The sequence below is a fragment of the Epinephelus lanceolatus genome, chromosome 18 (assembly GCF_041903045.1).
Source record: "Epinephelus lanceolatus isolate andai-2023 chromosome 18, ASM4190304v1, whole genome shotgun sequence".
Classification (NCBI taxonomy): Eukaryota; Metazoa; Chordata; class Actinopteri; order Perciformes; family Serranidae; genus Epinephelus; species Epinephelus lanceolatus.
The window spans coordinates 25,837,739-25,862,066 of record NC_135751.1 but is presented as its reverse complement, the minus strand read 5'-3'; the positions used below and the strand labels follow the sequence as shown (position 1 = coordinate 25,862,066).

At 42.3% G+C, this 24,328-nt stretch overlaps 3 protein-coding genes across 7 annotated transcripts in view; 1 reads left to right on the top strand and 2 right to left on the bottom strand.

Annotated features, from left to right (window-relative positions):
- Nucleotides 1-18,125, bottom strand: part of cep112 (centrosomal protein 112) — a 136,930-nt gene extending 118,805 nt beyond the window's left edge. The window contains exons 1-8 of one of the 4 annotated variants that reach the window (XM_033644786.2): nucleotides 18,006-18,125; nucleotides 17,521-17,625; nucleotides 16,977-17,167; nucleotides 16,539-16,702; nucleotides 8,518-8,602; nucleotides 5,434-5,511; nucleotides 1,401-1,448; nucleotides 1,222-1,296 (exon numbers count right to left, since the gene is read on the bottom strand). In XM_033644786.2, the coding sequence (XP_033500677.2) occupies nucleotides 1,222-1,296; nucleotides 1,401-1,448; nucleotides 5,434-5,511; nucleotides 8,518-8,602; nucleotides 16,539-16,702; nucleotides 16,977-17,167; nucleotides 17,521-17,620 (741 nt within the window). In that variant the 5' untranslated portion in view covers nucleotides 17,621-17,625; nucleotides 18,006-18,125. Of the gene's footprint in view, nucleotides 1-1,221; nucleotides 1,297-1,400; nucleotides 1,449-5,433; nucleotides 5,512-8,517; nucleotides 8,603-16,538; nucleotides 16,703-16,976; nucleotides 17,168-17,520; nucleotides 17,626-17,845 lie in introns of all 4 variants that reach the window. The other 3 variants (XM_033644787.2, XM_033644788.2, XM_033644789.2) reach the window with 3 other exon arrangements.
- Nucleotides 18,126-19,971: 1,846 nt separating this feature from the next.
- Nucleotides 19,972-24,328, top strand: part of prkcab (protein kinase C, alpha, b) — a 161,105-nt gene continuing 156,748 nt past the window's right edge. For both annotated transcript variants that reach the window (XM_033644717.2, XM_033644716.2), the window contains exons 1-2: nucleotides 19,972-20,295; nucleotides 20,536-20,567. In XM_033644717.2, coding sequence (XP_033500608.1) covers nucleotides 20,129-20,295; nucleotides 20,536-20,567 — 199 coding nt within the window. In that variant the 5' untranslated portion in view covers nucleotides 19,972-20,128. The remainder of the gene's footprint in view (nucleotides 20,296-20,535; nucleotides 20,568-24,328) is intronic.
- LOC117268355 (uncharacterized) lies at nucleotides 20,874-22,575 on the bottom strand. The gene is made up of 5 exons (XM_033644718.2): nucleotides 22,419-22,575; nucleotides 22,262-22,320; nucleotides 21,105-22,191; nucleotides 20,992-21,036; nucleotides 20,874-20,918 (listed from the first exon to the last, which is right to left on the bottom strand). The coding sequence occupies exons 1-4, from the start codon at nucleotides 22,439-22,441 to the stop codon at nucleotides 21,024-21,026; spliced, it is 1,182 nt and encodes a 393-aa protein (XP_033500609.1). The 5' UTR covers nucleotides 22,442-22,575; the 3' UTR covers nucleotides 20,874-20,918; nucleotides 20,992-21,023.

Here is a 24,328-nt window from a genome sequence, read left to right as displayed (position 1 = left end):
GTTTATGCTCTTATTTAAGCCCACCTACAAGCTGAATGCTTTTGTCCACCATACATTCTACTTACATTCAAGAGGCAAACAAAATCGTAAAATCTTAATTCTTAAATATATAAATACCATTATCTACAGCAACAAAAATGACTGGAGAGTTAATTGAGTTTTAACATACACCGAATATTTTCAGCTTCGCCCAATTTATTGGCGGGCTTTTAAGTTGGATTGCATTACTGTGGATAGTACAGGTGTAACTAATAAACTGGTAACTCTGTGTATATCAAAGTAAAGTTGGTGTGGAGGATAAATATGGTCTTCTGAGATGTGATAAATTTATATTCCCACCACACACAGCTGTATGTAGCCAGTCAGCTAGTCTGAGGCAGGATCAAACAGCATGGGACGTTGCTTTAATGTTTTCGTATTGGTGCTGCTGCATTCACTATCAGCCCACAGGTACCCAGTAGGCTGGCCGACTGCGTGGATGTGTATGGGGGAGTGTGTGTGTGTCCACGCATGTGAATCACAAACAGTTCTTTTTGTTATGACAGGTCAATAAGCAAGACTATTGTTGTCCGTCATGTATCATATCCTTTCCCTTTCCTCTGCCCTTTCTTCCTCCATTCTCTGCCCTCTCCCGGTGAAGCCCATCTAACCGACTGAAGCGTTTTCCCCAAGCAGACATGAAAAGCCATGGCTATTACAGCCAAGTCATGCTCAGTTTTATATTTAACAGTGCGGGTAAAGGCCGATGGTGGGGGGGTAGGGGGGACGAGTGGTAGTTCGGGAGAAGTGGGGAGGGGCAGAGGGGACTTCAAAGCATGCTTTCAGAATGGGATTTTCAGCTTAAATCCACATAAGGAAAAAACTGTCATCACTGGGAGCCAGCATTATTTTTGTCTTCTAAGAGGAACGCTCGCCTCGGCCATTTCAACAATACAAACTATGCACAAAGATGTATGTACATGGCCGTGGGGGCCATAAAGCAGTCAAGGGAGCTTTAACTTCTGTATGTGTTCAACACTTGCTTCTATACAAATGCTGAGCGTACTGAATCATGAGCAGCAAGGGTTTATGCTTGCTGGAATGGACATAAAGGGCAGTCTTTAAAATATGTACTGTGTTTGGAGACACAAAGAGAATCCTGAAAGTATTCTGATATTTATCACACATAGAGGCTTTCAGGTGCTGTCAGGGTTTGCTAAGGGCTCTTACTACGGTGTGTACCTCCTTGCTCTGTGCAAGCTGCAGGCCCTGATCATCGGCCAAGGTGCTATTCCTCCCAAAGCTTGACTTGAAAATCTACAGAGATAAAGAGAAGTGAGATCAGGTGACTAAGGAGTTAAAAGACAGCACTTTTGTCTATGCAACAATAAAAAAAAATAAGAAACCTCTTGACAACTTACCGGAGACAAGGGAATGGGGTTTTCTCGCAAATACCTCGGGTTTTCAATCTGTAAGAGTAAATAGAAAAACTTTAGACCTCTCTTTTTCTCCTAACAAAGCCTTACCACTACCAGGATTTAACCTCCGCCCTCAGTTTGTCATAAACAATGTGGCGAACACATCAAAAGCACGGTGCTGTGGCTTGAGTCTCTTCCGTCAACTCTTGTCTGTTTAGAAAGACAGAATGCGTCGGGCTACTTCAAGGCATTGTGTGTGTGGCCGGCTCTGTTTCCGCTCTCAGCCCCTCTTTGCTGTCCCAACACGGCCCTTTTGTCAACACTCAGGACCACTAATCTGTAAGCTATCCCCGGTCCGTTTACCGTCACATGGAGACAAATGTGTATACATCCTTGCCAAACACTGACACGGCATGTCCTTTGATTATAATGTGAAACACAAGAGATGGAGGGGGGGGGGGGGGGGGGGGGGGGGGGGATGAACTGCTGAACTACCTGACTGCAAAAGCATCACAGTCCAAATGACTCTTACATCAATACAGCTCACAAACGGTGACACAAAAAAATCTCTGTGTTGACAACCTGCTATTTTCCTTCCGCTGTTTGACGTTTGTTTGTGACCTCATTATTTTTTTTTGTGAACTCACACTATCATACAGTGCTTCTCTCTCATGCACTGAGGCTGTCTACAGGGGCTGCTAACTAGCGGCAAGATCACGGCCTTTCAAAGCAGTGGGGCTGACTGTGGAGATGACAGCAACGACGCCCAGTAAACAGTTCTGTTGCTAATCTCTTCAACATGGGGATGAAGGAGGAGAACAAGTAGGAAGAGACAGAGGAGGAGGAGAAGGAATGAGAGGATGGTAGAGTGGGACTTATTCAGCGATAAAAACAAAAAAAGGATTTAATGTTGCAAGGTGGCACAACCCACACAAAACTGATCTGGAATGAATAGAAGATGAGAGACGAGAACCTGAAAGAACCTCAAAGCTCAAGACTAAAATAGTTACATCTACTGTACAAGGATACAGTCACAATCTGTTGCTTCAGGGTGAGCCAGTGACAGGTGAAATGAAAGCAGCTCTGCCTCCTGACTTAGTCGTGATGCAGGTAAAAACAGGTCAGAAATTTTGTTGCTGACATACTACAAGCTCTCAGCAAAAGGATTCGGATTTACTACAATCAGATCTACTGTGACCTGTAATACATGCACATGCACAGAGAGAGAGACACATGCAGTCGGTGTAGTCTGTGCAGAGCAGCATCAATGGTGCGTGCCACGATGTGTGATGAATTGCTACTTAAATTTGGCACTAGCTTAAAAAAAAAAAAATCCATATTTACCAAGTGATGAATCAATCAATATCTGTCTAAACTAGTGCCCAGGCTCAAAACAAGAATGGGATTTCTTTTTATACCCACAGACAGCCAGTCATCAGATTTGATTGAGCACGGCCCACAGGGCAAGGAAGACGTGTAGACTAAATGCTGTGGTGTAATGCTGGCACAGCGTGATACTAAACTTGGACTTGGTGCACACGTATATGCCTGTGTGCACACTCTCATCCTGCGTGCCCACACACATGCTCCTGTGCGCACATGTTTGTCCAGCCCCGCAGCTGGCACAGCTTCCTGTGTCATTGGAACCTGACGTGGATGGATGGACGGACGCAGAAGAGGAACAACACTCCACATCACAAGGCCTGGCTCTGCAGCCAAACAAACACAGGGTGATTGATGGCTTCCTAGTTTCAGACTAGCGTTGAGCAAGCCGTCAGCACACCCATTCAACCGCACACAATGGAGGGCCAAGTGGCAGGGACTAGACTACCCCTGAATTCTGTATGAAAAAAGTGGGCCAAGTTTTTACGCAATTTTCTCTTGTTTGCATGCTTTTTTTTTAACTGCAGGTCAGTGTTTGCTGCACCTACTGTAACATTCAATTCCCATTAGAGATCTGACAAGATGCTGCAGCACATAAGCCGCAGACGAACTGAAAGATGAAACAGATGGTGGTCCAGCTGACTCAGGTTTTGTGTCTCTTAAAGGAACTCCTATCTGAGTCTGAAGCAATCTGCTGTCTACTGTCCAGTGTGGCCACCATGCTGACTACACAGACTTTCTTACATTAGAGGTGAAATGAACAAACTGATACGGACTGCTTCAGAACATCTAAAGCACAGCTAAAGATGTTCTAGATAGAGTGACGCTTGGCTGTGCTGAAATTTCTGGGCGCTTTGAAGCAGTGCATCTATAAAACTTCTGTAAACTTGAAGGGGGTTTGTGTGTGTGTGTGTGTGTGTGTGTGTGAAGGAACATCTGTTGATTTGAAAGATGCAGGCTTGGGGGAGCGTTGCCAAGCAATGCCTCTTATCAGCGTCTCAACACAGACGAGTGCAGAGCGGAGCAGTGCACGGCTTCACGTCTGCTGATAGATTCCTCAGATTACCTGAGTATTGAAAGAGAGAGGGAGAGTAACGTGGAGAGAGTCTGAGAAAGGTAGATGGACAAACATACGGAGGGAGAAAGTGCCAGAAAGCATGAAAGATATGATTGTAGAACAGAGAGGAACAGTTAATAGAAAGAGAAGGGCTGTTCTGTAGAAAACATCACTGTGTGAGTAATGCCGGAGAGAGGAAAGAGGCGACGAGCAAAAGAAAAAGAGTCTCTGGGTCATGCAGGTGAGGAGATAGGGAATAAATAAGGGAATAAAAGGCATGAGGGCAGAGTGCTTATCAAGCCCTGGCCTGGTGCACTCCAGACAGAGCAGATAAGAGAGGCGCACACATCTTCAAATGCTCAGTTTACACAACCCTTCTCCCACTCCTCATCCCACCCTCACGTCCTACCAGAGCAATGAGCTGCCTAAAGGAAGTGGTTTCAGGAGGACACAGGTGAAAGGGTTTTTACACCCTTTGTTTGGCAGTGTGCAGTGGGTCTTGGGTATCTTTAAAAAATTATGACACCACTACTAATACATGTATCCTAACCAATGGAGTACTTCATTCAATACCAATAATGACTCTACGACTTCACCACAGAGTGTATGGGTTGTAATGTTGGCTACTGCTGCCAGAGTGTAGGGTCTGCACCAGGGACAGTTGTGAGAGTCCACCCAGCAACACACAGTGACAGGGCTAACTGTTAGCATCACACGGCTAATGTTACATAATGGTTATGAATGCATTTAACAACAGAGGTGAGCCATTTCAGCATTGGTGTGAGTTTGTTGGGATGTTTAACAGCTCAGTGTTGAATGTTTGCCACTGCTGTTGTGGTAGCTCGTGCAGTAGACTGAATATAAAGATGGATGACGTGTCAGCTCCCCCAAAGTGAAGCCAACACATGTCAATCGCGCCCTGCTAGCTGGCTGCAGGGACATCTAAACTAAACAATCAAAGTACACCTCATAAACAAGAGTTTGCTTTTAAGATATTTGATTATATAAAAAAGGGGGTCTGATATCATGATTGAGAGCTGTGTGTGCCAATTGGTGTACCCTCGATCAATGCCGCCGGTAGCAACTGGTCAGACAGAAGCATGGGCGGGAACTCGACAGAGATCGCTACTACACAGACTCTGGCTGCAAATGACATCAACAGCGCAAGACGGCAGCAGTCATAGCCAGGAAATTTTGGCTTCATAATTGCACAGAGGGCGGAAGTCGAGATGTGTTGTCCATCTTAATTTAAAGTCCACGGCTCATGCTAACCGGACAAACGTTGAACTGACCTTTCACTGGGAAGAGAGAAGCTCCAGAGATTGCAGCAACAGAAAGTTTGCTGATGCTGTGGGGACTTGAAACGATCCAGGACATTTTGATGAAACTTGGCACTGGGTTATTTCTTTTAATACTTTTAAGACGAGTACCAATACCCAGCACTAGTGTGTAGGCAATACGGCTCAACATTATTTCACTATTGATTTAGATGTACTCGTGACCTCAGGCGATCAGATCCACTGTCACAGTGAATGAGCTGCAACAGTCTGACAGCTGCGTGTAACCAAGGAGCTTAAGGCATGCCCCTGGACTCACCCCCAGGTTCCAGCTGTTGAGACGAGCCTCCAGGTCACTGTCATCGGGAGACATAGCTTCCTTCAGCCCGCCATCCACCTGAGGAGGAAAAGGGGCAAGTGTAAGAATGCGTAAACAGCAGAAACAAAATGGAAATGAAGTGTTATAAATTAGTGGAGGGAATTGAAGTGGTTTCTCTGATTGGCAGTTTGGCCTGAGGAAGGGAAAAGCAGACAGTGATGGAGGTTATCATTTTGACACAATATAATTCCTCTCTTGGCAACAACAAAAGGGTTCTTTAAAAGCTTACAGATATACAGTACGCCCACATGTGTTCTCCTCCCATACCAACAGCTTTCTACTCCCTCGTTATCTCCGTCTCTCCACCCTTTGCTCCCTCACTCTCCTCCCTTTCACATACAGCACTCCAGATGTTTGGCAGTTCCACATCATTTCCGTCACGCAGTAAATTCCACAAGAGGGGCACATGCAGCTAAACTGCCTGTCATCCTTGTTTTCCCCAGCCTTTTGTTACAACGGGCCTCCGGATTTGTTTTATACAGTATAATTCCAATGCTTCCAGGGGTTCTGTTGATTCAAGATCAGTTTACTCAAGTGGAGGTTGGGCAGCGAGGTTGAAATGGGGGGAAATATCTAATAAAGTTGAGAGAGCGATAGGGAAAGGAGAGATGTTGTTGAATTTGATTAGGATCTGGTGGAGTGTGGACCTTGGGTGTACCTCAGCGGAACTGCATTGACACAGAGAAATCGTTGAATGAATAGCTCAGGATTAAATGCCCCGTCTGATTAAAAAGGCATTAAGGTCCCAGAGCCTCACCCTCGAACAAACAGAGTAAACGTTTCATTTCAATATCTAGGAATGCTGAGTATGCGGGTCACTGGCTGTTCAAAGCAGCGTGTCACAGTCTCTGTATTGCGCTAGGAATTCAATGCATTGTGTTAAACACTGCTAAGTATGAATGGCCTCAAAGAGTTTTGGCCACAGGTGTGTTAGCAGTTGTGCAATAAACTGTACATTGGCTTCTGTCCATGAACATGTACAGGAGATCCCTGGTAACTTGATGACACATTAAAAGCACAAAAAACATGTTTTTTAGTCAGCTTCCAACTGACTATCGATTCAGTGATCAACAACCCAATATCACTGATACAGAGTGGAAACATTGACCTATAACATCATCTCTAAGATAGTGCTTTATTTTGAAATTCCCATGGCACATTGTCACACAGTGCCAAGCAGATAATGGCAAGCAGCCAAGAAAAGGATGATGAGGTCATTTACTCCACTCTTGGGAATAAATCAGCAGTGTGAAAATATTTTAGATTTCTGAATAAAGACAGGTCAACAGACAAAGCACATGCCGTGTGCCAACAATACCATTATGAAACAAAATAAACCTGGCCGGGCATCTCACTCTGCTAACTTCATGTTTTTTGCTACAGCAACAATAGCTGTTTTGTTTCAACAGTGTTAGGCTAAAAAAAAACATGTATACAAGCTTAAATTTAACCACGCTGTTCTGTCGAGATATGCAGTGACTTAAACCAGTGGTGAGTTGGAAAAAGTATAAATAATACAAGTATTTTGTTAAGCTATGAGTAGAGGAAAAGTCTGCTAGCCTCTAAGCTAATTCATGGAATGTAAAAAGGCTTAAGCTAATAATGGACTGGGAATTTTTTTTGCCTATTGTCTATTGTCAACAAAAACACTTGTTTTTTACTTTCAAGTCTACTGCCAGTGATCAGCACCTTCCTACGACCCTTGGTGTGCGTTACTTCCCTACATTATATACTGCCTTTGAACTTTAACATTTATTAATAAGCCAAATTTTATACTTTTTGAAAATGTTCTTGCTATTAAACCGTGTTTTATATGTGTTGGTGGAATCAATTTACAGTAAACTTTACTGCACTTAACTGGTCACAAATATTTACATTTATTTTTGTGGGTTTTTTTTTCTTTTATGGCCAAAAGCAAAAGAAACTGACTGTGTTAATGGGGCATATAATATAGTCTCATATCGATCTCAGGCCCCTAAATTGGATCAAATTGAAATCGTACTGTGGCAGACTTTGTAATATCAGTAAATATTGTATTGTTGCCCATAAAATCAATAAAATATCCTATTGTGATGAAACTATTAATTTAAGGCCCCACCTCCAACAATGAGCAGTCCTACATATGACCACACAATTTTCTGCAAAAGCTAGAGTTACAGTTTTGATATTTTTAATTTGTGCCGTGTTCTAACAAGGTTTGAAGAGTTGAGATCATTTTGGGGGTCATCAGATGATCTGACTTTGAGAACTGTCCTGATAAGGATAAATATCCCCTGGAGAACTCAACCAAAATGCACTCAGCTGCCAATTTATTAGGTAAACCTAGCTAACTTAAATGCAGTCTAACACGTCAGCCCGGCAGTAAATCCAGCCTCCGTGAATTTTTTAATGTTCTGATTTAATATATATAGTTTTGTGATCATGTTTTAGGTTCTAGTTTCTGGTGTTGTTGCATTGTGTTCGTTTCTACTGAGAGGTGTCTTCAATATTTTGTCCAGCCCACTTATATCAGCAAGGTTAAATAAAACACCTCTCAGTATAAAGCAATATAATTCAAAAGCACCACAAACTACCTCCTCTAAAAATGACTATGAAGTTGAATCAACACCTCTCTGACACAGTTTACACAAAACTGAACACTACAACCGTTGTAGAGGAACGTTTCAGTTAGGTGCACCTAATAAATTGGCAGGTGAGTTTATATTACTGTCAAATGTGTTGTGATCACAACCATGAGCTTCGTTTTTGTTGCTTGAAACGGCAACTTTTGAGTTCAGGGAATTTCCTCCGGCTTCATGGGGAAATGAGTTCAGGAATTTCCAAATTGGTCCACATTAAAGAAGAAAGCAAAACATTGCGGCTGTTATTTGTATTGGCACTGGCAGGTTTTGCTGATAATAGCTCCATGTGTCATCACAGCTTCCTATAAATCTGAAAAACCCCAACTTGTTGAATCTTAAGATAAGTATGGCAGGGAGTTCCAGAGGTGTTGGGTGAAAGTCTAAAACATGGCGATGAACTAACCATTCGGGCACCATGTCTGGGTGAGTGTTTAAGCGGACTGGACGACACTGGTCTTGATGGGGTCTTTTCCTCGTACAGCCTTCTCCTGGAAGACAAGAGAAAGAAACACAAGTATGAGAGGTTAACCTACAGTACAGTATGTGTGTGTGCACGTCTCTGGAGTCTGCCTTTGTCCCTCTGTTAGCATATGAATGTGCTTGCGTAGGCAGCCTGCCTCGCTATTTACACAGATCAACATCTGGCATTGGTTGCATGGTTTGTGGTCTGCATTTCATCCCATCTGAACAATAAACGTCTCTGCTGCTATACATCACTTTGTTTCCACGGACAGCCCACAGGGCACCAGTCTATGGCTTGTACAATCCTTTTATAATCATGCACCTCAATCATTGTCACTCATCATGTCCATCACGGCTTAAACAAGTAGCTGAACAGGGAAACTGCTTATATTCATTGGCACACAAACACATGCACCCCTCATTCGCACTACGCTCTCTCTCTCGCACACACACACACACACACACACACACACAAAGGCATAGCTGAGGTCACTATCTCATTAAGCACAGGCGCATGAGGCACTAATGGCCCACTAATGTTAATTGAATGAAGATGTGAAAGGAGACGGGGAGATGTAGGACAACAATGAAGAAGAAAAAAAATCACTGTCATCTAATAGAGACATCAAATTGCGTTCTAGAGGGCACTGTTTCGCACTTTCAACTTGGGGCCTATGGACACTCTTTTTCTCCCATGTAATATTTTTAGCATTCCTGGTATTGAGAATTTTGAACCTCATTTGTCACAGGCAGTGTTATCTCATGGAGGACAGCACTATGGCTGTGAGGTTTCTGGAAAGAATGTAGAGTCACCTTTGCAATTTGTATCTTATATCACAAATCCCCTAACTTGGGGAACACACGTACAACACCAATGCAAATATTAATACTTCCTCCACTTCTGTTTGTTGACTGAGTGAATGTTACCACAGTTTATTTAAGTATTCCTCCTAGTAGCAATGTCACAGCACTAACTAAAGAGAGGAAGGTTGGCTAAATTATTGCTATGTTCCTGAAATGTCTGGTTCTTTACAGAAAGATCTATTGTTGATTGACTCTGGGTGTTGGTTAAGATTACTGTGTTTGACAGTGATGTTATTTACCTGGTATAATATTTCTGTTAGTGGACTACTGGTTGAATTTAACTTTTTGCTGCAAAAGCTTTTTAAAATTACATTAAGATTGTAAGTTTGTATCTAGTCTATTTCACATAAATGTGCTGATATTTTTAATAATACTTGAAGTGTGTGCGACAACTGAGGTGCAGTGTTTTGATGTTGTACATTTGGTCTCTGGGCTCTCTTGTAAAAGAAATTTTGATCTCAGTGACAGATCCTGGTTAAAGAAAGCTTAGTTAAACTAAACTAAAACTTATCTTTGTCACCTGATAAAAAAAATTTACTGTCAGTGACTGTCAGTGTCAAAGTGATCTTGATAAACAGGATTTTGGGGCCTCATTACAGAAACGCCCTAAGTCTGAAATCCTATCTTATCTCAGTTTAGGATAGGACTTCTGGTATGACAGAAACTTATTTCCTAACTGCATGTAGGGAAAAACCCCTATTTTATTTTAGGATAGGAATTTAGCTGTTACAGACCTTAACTTGGGTATGTCCCATATTAGGAATACTAAGTTAGAATGGCATAGGCCCTGTCCTAAATTCAAAGTAACTTCATATAGGTTTCTTCTCCTCCCCCGACACGATTAGCACCTCTAGCTCCTCACTGCTAAAACTGAATGCTTGTCTTGTTTTGTCCACGACAGTAAGCTAGCTAGGCAGTGATAAGAAAGAGCTACTGAAATTATGGTTTGTCCATCTTGAGTAGCCTATCGGTACATTCCAGGCGTACAGTAGAGACAGACATGACAGCACAAGTGCCGATGAATTGAATTTAAAGTAAGAGTTAAGATTTGTTAAGTTAAAGTAGGAGGTCTGAGATAGGACATGACACAGCCATGATTTAAGAAATTGCTTTTGTGATAAGAAGACAGGATTTTTAATATCTTTGAAACTTATGTTAAGAAAGCACAAGCAGTTAGGATGTTTTTTGGAGTGTGCCGTAGCCTGACGCATTGCAAAATCCACTCTTACAGATGCTCAGAGTTCTGGCGCCCTGTATATTAAAGGTGGAGTCAGCGATTCTGAAGAAAGATCGTTGATATTTAAACTCAACACCCGTACAAATACTACACCCCTCCTGTCAGTGCTCCTTCAGAAGCTCCGGTAATATCTCCGATGTTATTTACATTTCATTACTATCATGGTGTAGCTCTGTTCCTTGTGGGCGAGGACGCAGTGTTGAGTGGCTCAGTCCGGATCACTTTGTTTGTTTCCCATCTACAAAGCTCGCTTCTGTACATGAACAGTTGAGGGGGAGGGAGGTATGATGTTCATTTACACACCAGAAAGTCTCTCAGTGTCAGTGATATGGCATGTGTTGTAAATAATGTGTCATAGATACATTAATTGACCTAAGCACCATCAAAGTGCTGATGCAGTCAGTTACAATGGAAGGGCAGCAATAACTAAGGCATACAGCATCTCTGAGAAACAGATGACCTTAACTCAGATTAAAAAAAAGAACTATTATAGGAAAAGATCAATAGAATACTGTTGGAAATGTAGTATATTGTATCACTAAGTTATAATAATTATGATCAAAACTTTAAAATAAAACCCTGCAGACTTCAGCTTTGTGCTCTCACTCACTCCATACATACTGGGTTGTCCGTGCATGCACACACAGACAGAAACATACTCGCACACACGCACACATACACACCTACATGCACATTCACAAACACATGCAGCCATGAAACTTGGATAAGGGGGCCAAGCTTTGCAATCTTGGGCCTCTAAGTCAACAGGTGGATGAGGATAATTGAATCAGATGTGTCTGGAGTCTGAGGCCCAGAGATCAAAGCAGTGGCAAGTATGGCCAGAGCTACACACACACACTCACATGCACATGTGCACACGCACAGAAGTAAATGAGAACACCATGTAGAGCCTCAGAAGCTGCAGCCTGGCTGATTAAAGCAGCCTGACATCCATACCCCAGCCTGACCTCCAGGTGCAGAGCCAGTGGGCCCGGGTCTCTGCCTCAGGCACCCTCAGGAAGGCAGTCTGACCTTGGGACACAAACACGCCTCTGCCCCTGCACTCTCTCCACCATAACCATACACCACCTGGAGGCAAGATCAGAGGAGACGCTGTGGCCTGTGAGCGACAGACGTGGAGCGTTTATACCAGCATCAATGCCTGACTGCTGCAACTGCAAGGACACTGTTATTGTCGCAGTTACCCGGAAAAAAAAAGTGAGGAGGGAGAGGGGAAAGGGGGGTTAAAAGTTTTCATATGTGGATGAAAAGCATACACACATGGAAGACAGAAGTCAGAGGAGGAGACAAGAGGAAAACAAGAGAGAAAAATGAGGGGGAAAGGCCTGAAAGGGGGGCTGGTGAAAATGGAGAGTGGAGTAATACAAAGAGATAAAGTCAAAACTAAACTTTAGCAGTGAACCTGACGCCAGTAGTGCTGATTCCTAAGTTAAAACCCACACCCTCCATTTTCTCCCTTAGTGTACGTCTTTATCATTATCTGTCTCCTTTGAAAACAAGCTGACAGAGGAAGATGGAGAGGACATGTTGGCTAATCACCAAAGCTGTTTGGGATGATCTCCTGACCCTTGCTGACTGCATTTGCTTTCCCACAGCATTCCTCTGTCTGAATGAGCCCTATAGACAAAGCAGTGGCTCTATCTTGTGGCTGAAATAGGAATAGCACAGCAATAGTGGAATGCATGCTGAAATGCGCTCAGGGCATTTTGGACTAATGAGGTTAGATGATGTATCTGTTAAACAACATCCACACACACACACACACACACACACACACATGCACAGCACATCCACTTTTGTGGGAAACTGAAGTAACATCTCAAAACATCAGAGAATCATCCCAACTTTGCCAGAATCATCCCAATTTGAATTGGACCATTTCACAAGCTAAAAGAAGCCCTGCCCATCACCTGACTAATGGCGAGCGAGACAGAGATCAAACGTTGCCACATCATAGGGAGTCAGACGAGTTCCTTCCATTTAATCTTATCTAAATGAGAGAGACACATAAAAGGACTCTTGGCCGGGCTAATTTTCTCCATCAGGACGTTAGCCTGTGATCTGAGCGTCTTTCATGGTCTTATCCCAATCAGACACTATGGTACTCAGCAGTCTGCGCCCCACAAAACCTCTCTATCTCTACCCAGGAAGGGCTGAGTCTTACTGAGCATAACCATGGTTTCAAATATCATGTAATGTAAGCTATAGCGTCTGTAATGCAAAGAGATGCAGCCTTTGGTTCGTACAAATAGGTCAATAAAGATGAAAGAATAAGTCACCGCTAGATAAAAATAAGTCTATAAGGCAGCACAGCGTTCAACATCAAGGTTTTCTTTTTTCCACATGCCCAGTCGGGCACGTGGGTCAGAAATCTACTTGCCAAAAATAAATTGTTACTTGCCCCATACAGTTTTTTTTATTAGCAATTATCAAATACAACAAAGACGAAAAACTACCCCATTTTATCTTCCTTGCTCTCAAACTTGCGGCAAATGGTGCATTAACGCAGACAACTGAAATGCCCACTTGTACTTCAGCTCATAAACCTTGTCTTTACCTGTGGCCATTTTACGCGAGTGCCCAATCAGTACTGTGCATGTGCAGCTCTGAACAAAGATGAAAAGGCAGGAAATGGCTCACTCCTTAGCTACCTCTATCATCAGCCCCCAGAAAAAAATGTGTTGAATCCTTTTTTGCTAGATTTACTAGCCCAACGTGGCATTTTACTTGACCCATTTAATCAGGGAGTTATTGCTGAGCCCTGTAACAGCAACTTATATTAAATCTAATTAACTGACCAACTATATTTACGAAAACAAACACTATTAATGAACTAAACAAAAGCAGTGTAACATAACAGTGTCCAATAACTCTTTAACACTCAAGGAGCAAGTGATTTAAGTATGTAGTAGTATAATATACTTCTTTTTTTTTGCTAGTCAGACATGAGTTAGATAATGCAAGTTAAAGTGTGACAAATATTTAAAGACAAGCCCTAATGATGAGTTTTTAAGGCTCAGATATTCTACAACCCCCGACAGTGAAATCTGAATTACATATGGCAGCAGAGGGCCTGTACTCTTTCTTACGCAGTGCCCTGGTGGATATTAAGCTCTCTTTACTACACTTACAGTGCTCTCTTTTTATTATGCTAATGAGCATATCAAGCCACTGGGCTCTGATTTGCCTTTCCTTGTTAATTGGAATGAAAAACCCCGAGCCATTACTAACATCACTTTGTCAAGCGCCTGAACTGCCTGCAGTCAGAGGAAATATCCTTGAGCAAACTAGAATGACTGATGATTTGGGGAGGCATGTTGAGAGAGCGTATACATGATTATGTGTATTTATATGCTTTGTGCATGTGTATCTGAGTAACACGTCAACTTTCAGTCAAGATTTTTTAATCAAGCGGCACATTTCTAAACCCAAAATACACATATTTATGTCTTAGGCATTTAGCTGATGCTCATATTGAAATAAAAATCTAACTGTTTAAGAAACAAGCTAATTAGCCACTCTGTGCTTTCCTCTCTCCTCTGTGGGGGTAAGACCTCAGGTTCAGCAACTGCGAAAGTGTAAAGACGAGAATAAGAGAAAGATGGATAGAGAATACTAGAAGTTCCTCATCATCTCACGCTGTTTTGAAGTGCATCTCTTTGAAAAGTCAGAATGGACAACTCAAGCAGACTGATGCAAGAACTTGGCAATGTCTTTGGCTTTTCAGATAGCGCTGCTGAGCAAATGCGATGGGCGATCAGTCACGAAAGCCGTGTGTATCCAGCTTCACAGCCAAGTTCAATGTTTTGAGTCTGATAAAAGAGCATCAACACAGAGTGCTTGGAGAAATATCTTATGTGTTATATGTAGCATCTTCTATATCTGACCAAATGTTTTTTTGTTGTTAAGTCACCAGCTGGAACAAGGGGAGAGCGCTCTTTTCAAGAACTGTCTAGGAACATAAAGCCAAACTAGAAGGCCCATATTTGACTTTCATCTGCAATATCTGATGCATCTCAAAGGAGAGTGGTGTCAGAATCTCTTACTGCTATTTTTATAAGCCACTGTGAACTTTTCAAGAAATAAATGAGAGTATGTTACACTTGGAAAAGTTATATTGCCAATATACGGATAACTGACAGATAGTGTAATTTCATCTGGACCCATTGTTATGAGACAGCTGGCATCCGCTTTTGCTGTTAAAGGGGACTTCAGTCTGCGGGGTAGTTCCACACATTTAACTGATAAACCTGTGAATTACATTAATAATCACCAACGAAAATTTGTCTGTATTTACGCTCTCTTTGTCGGTTAGTTACGTTGGTCAAGTGACTTTTAAACATCAGTATCATTTCATTTATTTCCATTCAGGGTAGCAACGCTAGTTCAACTCAGACGAGCAGGCTCTGACCAGCACACAACACTGGTTAGGAGGAGGGTCGTGTGAAGGAAGGTTGGCAAACATGTGTTGACCCTTTCAGAAAGAGCCCAGACATGGATTAAACCCATGTCATTGTGTTGGTCTGGATGGAGTATAACTGACACTAAATATGGTGTGACCATTGACATACAATGCCTAGCTGATGTAAGAGGTCACAGGAAAATAATGAATCAAGTCCATGTAGTCTGGGGCCGTTTAATGGCCATTTTGGCAAGGAACCGGAACGAGGGCGAGAGAGACAGGATCCGGAATTTGATGGATGCGCCTTTCCGTCAAAATAAAAGCACCAAGCTAATTAAAATGCGGTGAAACTTTTTAATTTAAAGAATATAATTTACAAGAAAAGCCCCAAACCATTAATTTAACCTTTTTCTTTTATTGTAATTCAATGGTGCACCAGAATTTTAAGTTTTACTTTGGTGAACACTTTTACTTTGGTGAATTTGGTGAATTCCGGATCCGCTCTCTAGACCGGAACCAGAATCCAGACAAAATTCAGAGTGAATGGAAACCAGGCTCTTCCTCGTACGTGAAGAGCCTGGTGATGCAAGGCTAAGTCCATGTCTCACCACATCTCACAACTCGCTGGCCAAGACTGTGGCCAAGAAGAAGAAAATTAAGCTACTTTAGGCAGACAGCAAGCAGCACTGACCAACGCTACATCCAACAAATACGAGTATTAAAGCTTTATAGGTGTAATAGTATGGAAAACAATACACACATGCATAATAATGTAGTATCAATTTGAAAATCCATGTACACATCCAGCCATTGTGCTATACATATAGCTCCTAGCAAGTTTTTTTTTTGTCATTAACACACAGGTCCGAAAGATACACACATGCATGACCTATACATGCACAAAGTGGAGAGATGTCAGAGTAAGGGGGCTGCCTTGGTCAGGCGCCCCGAGCGGTTTTGTCCACGATAGTAACCAAGCTAGGTAATGATAAGAGAGAGCTGCTGAAATTATGGTTTGTCCATTTCGAGTAGCCTATCGGTACATTCAAGGCGTACAGTAGAGACAAACATGACACCACGAGTGCCGATGAATTGAATTTAAAGTAACAGTTAAGATTTGTTAAGTTAAAGTAGGAGGTCTGAGATAGGACATGACGCAGCCATGATTTAAAGAATTGCTTTTGTGATAAGAAGACAGGATTTTTAATATCTTTGAAACTTATGTTAAGAAAGCATGCATAATAATGTAGTATCAATTTGAAGATCCATGTACATATCCAGCCATTGTGCTATAAAATTAGCTCCTGTCAAGTTTTTTGTTTAAATGTAACACACATTACATCATAAGGTTTTTTTTAAGCTATATGATTGTCATTGTTGTTTCATCTTTGGCGGTTTTTAAAGGTAAAGCTAATACGAGTTATCAGTGAAACAGTACCTGTGATGAGCTGCGATAGGTGTCGAACTGGTTCTGTCCTTGAGCAAACTGGCAGTCAGACTGTCATCAGCGTAGCCACCCAGCTCTCCTGTCACCCAGTCAGGCAGACCTGCATTGCTGTGCTCCACAGATCGACCAGTCAGTGGCTCGTCAAAGTAGATTGACTAGAAATGAAAATTCAAAGATGGGAGGTGAAGTTTGGGTTAAGTCTCTGAGTAATTGAAATCCACAGCAATTATATTTAATGAATTGCAACTGCACTAGATTAAATTTTTTTGTAACTGACTTCGGGTATTATGTTTTTTAAAAAAAAGTCTATATGGTTAACTTTGAGAGCATTTTTGAAGTTCATGTTAGTACAAATGAAGGTGCAAAGTTATGTCACTGCTAGATGGCAATACAGCAATATTTATGGTTCCATGAAGCAGCCATTCTTACCATGTAGGTAGGGAGTGTCTTGAGACTGCCAGGCTCTGGTTTGCTGTTGAAAGGCCTCTCTAGAACCCCTCTTTTCAGCATGTGAAGGAGCAAACGAGCGTGCATGTTGCGGTTCTTACGACCTGTCAGACCTGATCCACATGTGGCCGGGTCACACAGCTTCTTTATCCATATGGCACATCGCTGGCGCTCTGAGGTCAGTGGAAGAAAGAGGGACAGGACAACAAAAGTAATTAAAAATATGAATGTATTATCTAATCAGTTACTTTGTGGTAGTTGTCCAGCAGGGTTGGATATTAACTTTTTTGTCCATCTGCCACAGTGGCTAGTGGATCTGGAAATTTACCAGCCACTCAATAGATTACCATTGTTTTTTGGCTGGTCAGTGAAGCCAATCTAGCAGCACCTTACACTTTTTTTAACCAGCACTTGGCTGGTGGCTGTTGCTTATTTCCAACCCTGCTGTCTATTGATATTAATCTGCTACATCAGCGATGTTCAGACCATGTTTAGTGGGGTGACGAGAGGTGAAATATACTCTCACCTGTCTTGTTGGGATGTTTCAGGACATACGGCTTCATGTCCAGCAGGAAATGGTCAAACTCAGTGTCCAGCCTGTCCCATGAGTCCTCGCGTTTGCTCATGGTGTCTTGAGGAGGTAAATAAATGGATACAACGGTTAATAAGCAGTCAGTTTTTGGCTAGCGTCAACTGTGTTAGCTAGCTACACGGTATCTCAGATTAAAAACAGAGTGGCAATATAGCTAGCTAGAAGAAACGGGCACGGTAACATCGTGTCACCTATTGTAAACATAACACAACATGACAACCACCTTGCTAACAGCTACAGTGTTTACAAACTAGCTAACCTGAGTACTTGCGGGAGGCATTAGCAAATAAGCTAAAGCAGACCCGAAAAGCGCTCGTGCGGTGTTACTTTATTTACTCACTTCCGGAAACAGACAAACGACACGCTAAAGGGGGGCACTGTTCATGAAAATGTAAAATAAGGACTACAAAGCTACCCACTTTGAACACTTATTCCACCGCTAAAAACGGTTCAAAACTTCAGCGTCCTCTTTTTACGCCACATCCGGTTTCCGTAGATAGGCAGCGTCTCTACGTTGCCATAGAAACTACTTCTTCTTCGTTCTCCCAGTTTTGAACGGCGGTGGGCATCCACAAAGTCGCATTACCGCCACCTACTGGATTTACCATAAAGTCTCAGAGTCATATATATATATATATATATATATATATAAAAAAAACCAAAGAAAGAAATTGTTAATTTATTTTAACTATTTTAATAGTTGAAACATAGTTAGAGAATATCTGATTTATAATAGTAGATTTACAGTTACAGAATAAGCATATCATATTGTTATATATGTTATTGACTGTTTTACAAAGAAAAAATAAACATGATGGAGATGGGTTTGCCTTATAGTATAAGGGCATATAGCAAATGGCCCATTTTTTTTAAATTTAATGACACTCTCTTTAAACACAGGCATATTTTCAAGGTGGCAATCACTCATAAGGGCCCATTGTTTCCATTGGCCCCCCACCTCACAGGCCCCAGTGCAACCCCCCTGCTTTATACCCTGTGACATCACAAGTAACTCCCCCTTTTAAGTAGGATTCAAAAACAGCAATCAAATTCTGCAAACACCTTAAAATAAGTGACCCCAACTCCTGCCATTACAAGGCTCTCCTTGCCAAGAGGAGATCATAGAGAGGAGTCCTGTCAGTCAGCTGGTCCAGAGGCTCCTCTAACAGCACAAGGCCTCAGAACAACCCTCACACAATTCAGCCCAACCAAATTAAAGCAAAAGAAAACTACATGAGCTACTGGACATCTACCACAAAAACCCAAAACAAACTCCAATGCTATGTGGCTCTAAACAGACAGTACGCAATGGCATCTGTCCGCTGTAACCACTCAGAAACTGAGAGTCAGCGATCACAGCCTGGCTGTACAGACTGGCAGACACAGGCAGACCAGGCTGCCTGGAGAAGACAGGCTGTGTCAGCTCTGTCCTCAGAGACAGGTGGAGACAGTGCAACATTTCCTGCTACAATATAGCACATACAAACACATCAGAGTAAAGGGTTGGTTTTTTTTTACAAAAATTAAATGTAAACCCACTCTGTGACCAGACTAAAATGCAACATCTGCTTGGAGAAAACAGCGTCAATGTCATAGATGCAGCAAGATATGTCAGTGCATGTCACAGCCTCAGAGACAACCAACACAACAACTTATAGTTCATCTCATCACAGATCACACTCTGCCTTTTCATCTACTCCTTCACTTCATATTTTTTCTCCTTTGTAATAAAACATTGTTGTTGTTTTTGGCAGATGTCTTTATTGAATTTTCCGTAACAAGGGAAAAAATACAAGAAGGGAGCAGAGGTAGGCCGGAAGTTTGCCCAATATTGCCTTATAGATAAAAATATACCAATGCTGTTGTCTGCGAGTGGTCAGTGCCGTAAGGAATGTCATGCCAATAAAGCTTAATGAATTGAAAAATTGAATTGAGTAGCTCATTTTTAGAAATATTATACTTTTATGGCAATGGAAATAACATTGGAATTCTTAATTTAGGTGGTTTTCCCCTTTAAATGTAGACAAAAAGGTGGAATATTTGAGATAGTTGCCTGTGTTGTCTTTCTATCTTAGTCAAAACCTGCAATTCAGCACAGGTCCACACGATGGCGCCAAACACCTTCAGTTGGTGGGATGGTCAACGGCTGTAGGGGCATATCGCCTGGGTTCATCCCTCATTAAAACTCAAAATATTAATACTTTTTACACACAATACCTAATAGTCTGATCTAGTACACAGAACATTAGTGAACGTGCATGTCGGGTTTAGGTACCCCAGATCCACTTCTTATAAACTCCAAACTGTGCGCTGACACTGAAATGAAATATTCCCACGGCACGTGAAGGCAGACTTGAGCGACGTCACTTTGAATGAAAAAGAAGCGCTCAGCTGTGGAGCAGGCAGAGGGGAGGCGTGCGGTGTGTCAGGAGCTTCTCTAGCAGAGACTGCACCTTTGACGAAGAAGAGGACCTCACAGAAAAATCGGTCGGGACAACACCAAGTTGTGGCTGTGTAGTTTGTTTTATTTTAACCCCCCGTTATGGCTGACCATCTTTTACATTATAATGACTCAGCTGGGGTTGGGAACCGTTTCGCCCGCAAAGGTGCTTTGCGGCAGAAAAATGTGCATGAAGTGAAAAACCACAAATTTACTGCGAGGTTTTTCAAGCAGCCGACGTTCTGCAGCCATTGCACAGATTTCATATGGTAAGCATCCCGTCTGTAAACTGCCTCTCAGTTTGGATAGATTGTAGTGGGAATGTTAAGTGCAACTATAGTCTTTGTGGCTCTTAAGTTTGATATTTTAGCTTTATGTGACAGTTGCAGAGACTTAAAAATTTCATTTCTTTGTGCACTTGGATTTGGCTGAATGTTTGAGACAGATATCAGCTCATTTTATAGATGTGGAACACAATACATCAGCCCTAATTGCATCTTCTCTTGCAGGGGATTTGGGAAACAAGGATTTCAATGCCAAGGTAATCCACTTGCATGTGTGTTTTTACAGGTGTAAAGATCCTAGTGTAGCCTGTCAATCACCATTTGTCTGACCCAAGGGACACAGCTCAACACATATCCTGCAAAGATTAACAGTCTGAGCTTCACACTCAAAGCAGAACAGTAGAGCACTCTTGCGCTTTATGAGCAGTTTGTCATCTTGTTCAAACATCCAATTTAAGTCTTTAGTCTGGCTTAACCTCAATTTAAACATCTGCAAGCATGTGAATCCATAAGCATATTGTAGGAGGTTGCAGATCTAGTCACAGGAAAGACCCTTAAACAAATTGAATTTTAAAAAAAAGTTTTATTTCTTCAAAGGGCACATCATTCTGCAAGCAAGAAAGCAGAGGTTAATATTTGCTGGACGTTACTTGAAACATTAAAACAATGGAAACAATTTACCTGCAGCTTGGACACAGGGATATCCATGGTGGTTACCATTTGGTGCTGCAAGATAAACCTTATTAGGCATCATGTCAAACAAGCATTGAGAATTTTGAGAGAAGTTGGCATACCTTTGAGGGTTCTTTACACCTTTGGGAGCAGCTGGTTGACCCTTGACGCCCTGTGAGCGCACAGGCATTGGAGAGGGAAATTCTGGGGAGTACTTTGAGTGGCTCAAGAGATGCATGGCTCGCTGGTAGCCGTTTCTGGACTGGATGATATAGCTTGGAGGAGGCGGGGGAGGAGGGATTGGTTCACTCACTCGCTGGGGAACCACAGCTTTTGGGGCGTTGAATGCCTTTTGCCTAAGCTGAGAAATCCTATCACGTAGCCGGAAGCCTGTTTTACCGAACCCGAAGTGTAGACCAGATGGAAAGACTGGCTTGGTGCCTACATTAGTTGGGTAACGGGGGAATGAGGGTTCCCCTTGTGTGGAGGCAGATCCCCCGCTCATGTAATTAGCTTGGCTATACCCTCCTGCAGTGCTGGAAGAAGGCCCAGTGTTCTCAGATGGATATTGAAAGACTTCTTCGTAGACAAGATGAGGGTGACTGGAGCCAGAGGTGAAGTCCTGGTTTGGATTTTCATACACATCATAACCAGTGCTAACTGGCCTAGGCTTCCAAGAATCAAAACCGGGAGACTGTGCAGCCTGAGAGGGGGAGGACAGGGCAGGCGAAGTGGAGCCACCAGCTGGAGAGGCAGGCATGCGGTTTGCAGAGGCAACACTAAGTGACATTGATTGAGGTTGGGCAGGGCCTGGCTGGGGGATTGCTGGATGAGGTTGGACAGGGCCTGGCTGGGGGATTGCTGGATGAGGTTGGACAGGGCCTGGCTGGGGCTTTGCTGGATCACTCGGCTGGTAGTTTGGGCTTAACGGAAACACAAGTGGTTTTTCAGGGTTTTCCATGCCCCAGTCTCTTGTGCCACCATTAGTAAGCCTCTCCACCTCAGGAGCACTGGGTCTGTTGGGCAGGTTTTGCTGAGCTGAGGCTGAACCTGGCCATTGTGCATCTGAAGGTTTGCTGAAGCTTGTGTGCACGGGGAAAGACGGTTGGTTATTTGAAGGCTGCCAGTTCCTCAGATCAGAGGTCAATGCTTCATCTTTTGAATCATCACCGATGTTATGAGGGTCATTCTTGTATGGATATCCATACCCTGTGAAATTAAGATGAAACAAAGCATATTTTCTGAGGCCTAATGTAGTAATTAAAAATAAAGCCATTACCTTTTAAAGTTGGTAATCCAGTGCTCCCATCAAACAGCAAAAAACACATCCAGGAAATCCTGCACGAGAGGCCAATAAAGAACAAACATCGGATTAAGCTCTGTTAAAGGGAATTGAAACAAAGTGCAAAGAAATGCTCGACATCAATAAAACATACCTCAAAAGGAGTCCAAGAGCCATGGCTGTGAACTGAAAAGCAGCACCCTGTACTTCTCAGTAGCTATGGTTTGAGACAAGCAGCTCACTGGGACTAACAAGACTTGACAGTAACCTCTGGCCTTCTGTGTCTCCTATATATCCAGTTCTTTCTTGACAAAGCCCATCAGCAACAGCTGCTGACGGAGTAATTAGTGGCCAGATCGTTAACAGGTGTGGCAGCTGGGCAACACCACCCCCTGTCAGTGTGACAATCATCCTTGTAAAATCAGTGTGTGAGACACTGAAATGTTTTCTGATTTTTGCTCATTTAAAGAGCACTGAATATCTTTTTTTTTTTTTAATTTGACCTATTTTGCGCATCTTAACAGTCAAAAGGTTGTAGCAGATTTTCATTTAATGCCCCTGCGTTGGACTCAAGGTGCCACACATGCCCTGAAATCAACACCCTGTTGCCACCATCTTTGCTAGTGTAACATTTCCCTCTAGACATCTGATACTGTGGCAGCCAAAGGGGAGAAAGGCAAAGGAAAGGCTGAGGAGTGGGGGAGACAAAGAAGAAAGCAGAGTTATAATGGGGGTTACTGAGGTCAAATTAAGATTAAATCACCAATAAGATGCTCATACACAAACTAATAACAAAGTATGTAATGTAAAATAAATGATAAAAATATTGGATGGAGACTATTAAGCTGTGGAAGTGGTATGTATTATGTATAATGCCTATTTAAAGTTACATTCTGACTATTCTCCTTTATTTACATAAAGCACATCAACGCAGCAGCTACTGTATTTCCACACGCTTTGTATGTGACAAGATTACAGCGATTGAGCTTAAAGTATAACCTACCATACACTGTAAAAGGCATGATGATCAGTGTCAGGAGGGCCCAGACTGTAGAGCTGCTGTGCATTTAGAAGGTGGTAACCTCAGGTTTATACTGAGTAATGGAATGGGAAAATTATGTATTTTCTGATCAATGCTGGTACTGAATGCAAAAGGACAACAGACCCATCAAGCATCCATCTCACTCCCACTAACCGGTCTTTGCACTGTACTGTTGTTCTCATGCCAATAGTGTCATTCTGCAGGGTCGTGTAACAGAGTGATGCTGCAGTGAGAAGATCTGTGGCTTTAATTAACTCTCTGCTGAAACAGTGTCTATCTATCTACAGGGATGCACCGATCCCACTGTTTCAGTCCCAATACCTGTGCTTTGGTTATTGTCTGATAGCGAGTACCAGTCTGATACCAGTGTTTGATGAAGTAATAAGCTTTATGCCTCACAGTGTGGGAGTCACTGGTATCACTCTTTAATGTGTAAGGCAACATCAAGCTTGACTTAAACATTGCTTTCCCAACTTTGTAAAACAAAATGTAACAAATTGGCCTAAATACACAGATATCAATTAACTGAATTGTTATGCATTATTAAATTAATAAATCATGTTCCAGCATCTTGGCTTGGCTGTGCTGATATTGCAAGCACAACGTGACTTTGCCAAGTGGATCAACATCCCACATTGCGTTCCTGGACCAACATTGCAATCATCCAGTCACAGCCATAGATATACATATACGTAGATGCTGCATTCAACGGTGCTCCTCATTGGAGCGATACATCAACGCGGCCGCCATCTTGCCCAGGTGGAGCCGCGCTGCCTAATGCATGTATGTCTATTGAGGCAGGAGATTATTTATGATTAAAATCATCATTACTCGCTGAATTTTCAACCGATTTTCATGCGGTTTGGTTTGTTACAATTGTCAGACATGTAGTTATGATACAGGATACTTGGTTAAATAAAAAATGCAGTTCATACCAAAAAATTTGATCTTACGTAGATAAAGTAACAGTAATATTTCTACAACACAGTTAAACTAAACTTTCCCCATGTAATAAATATTCT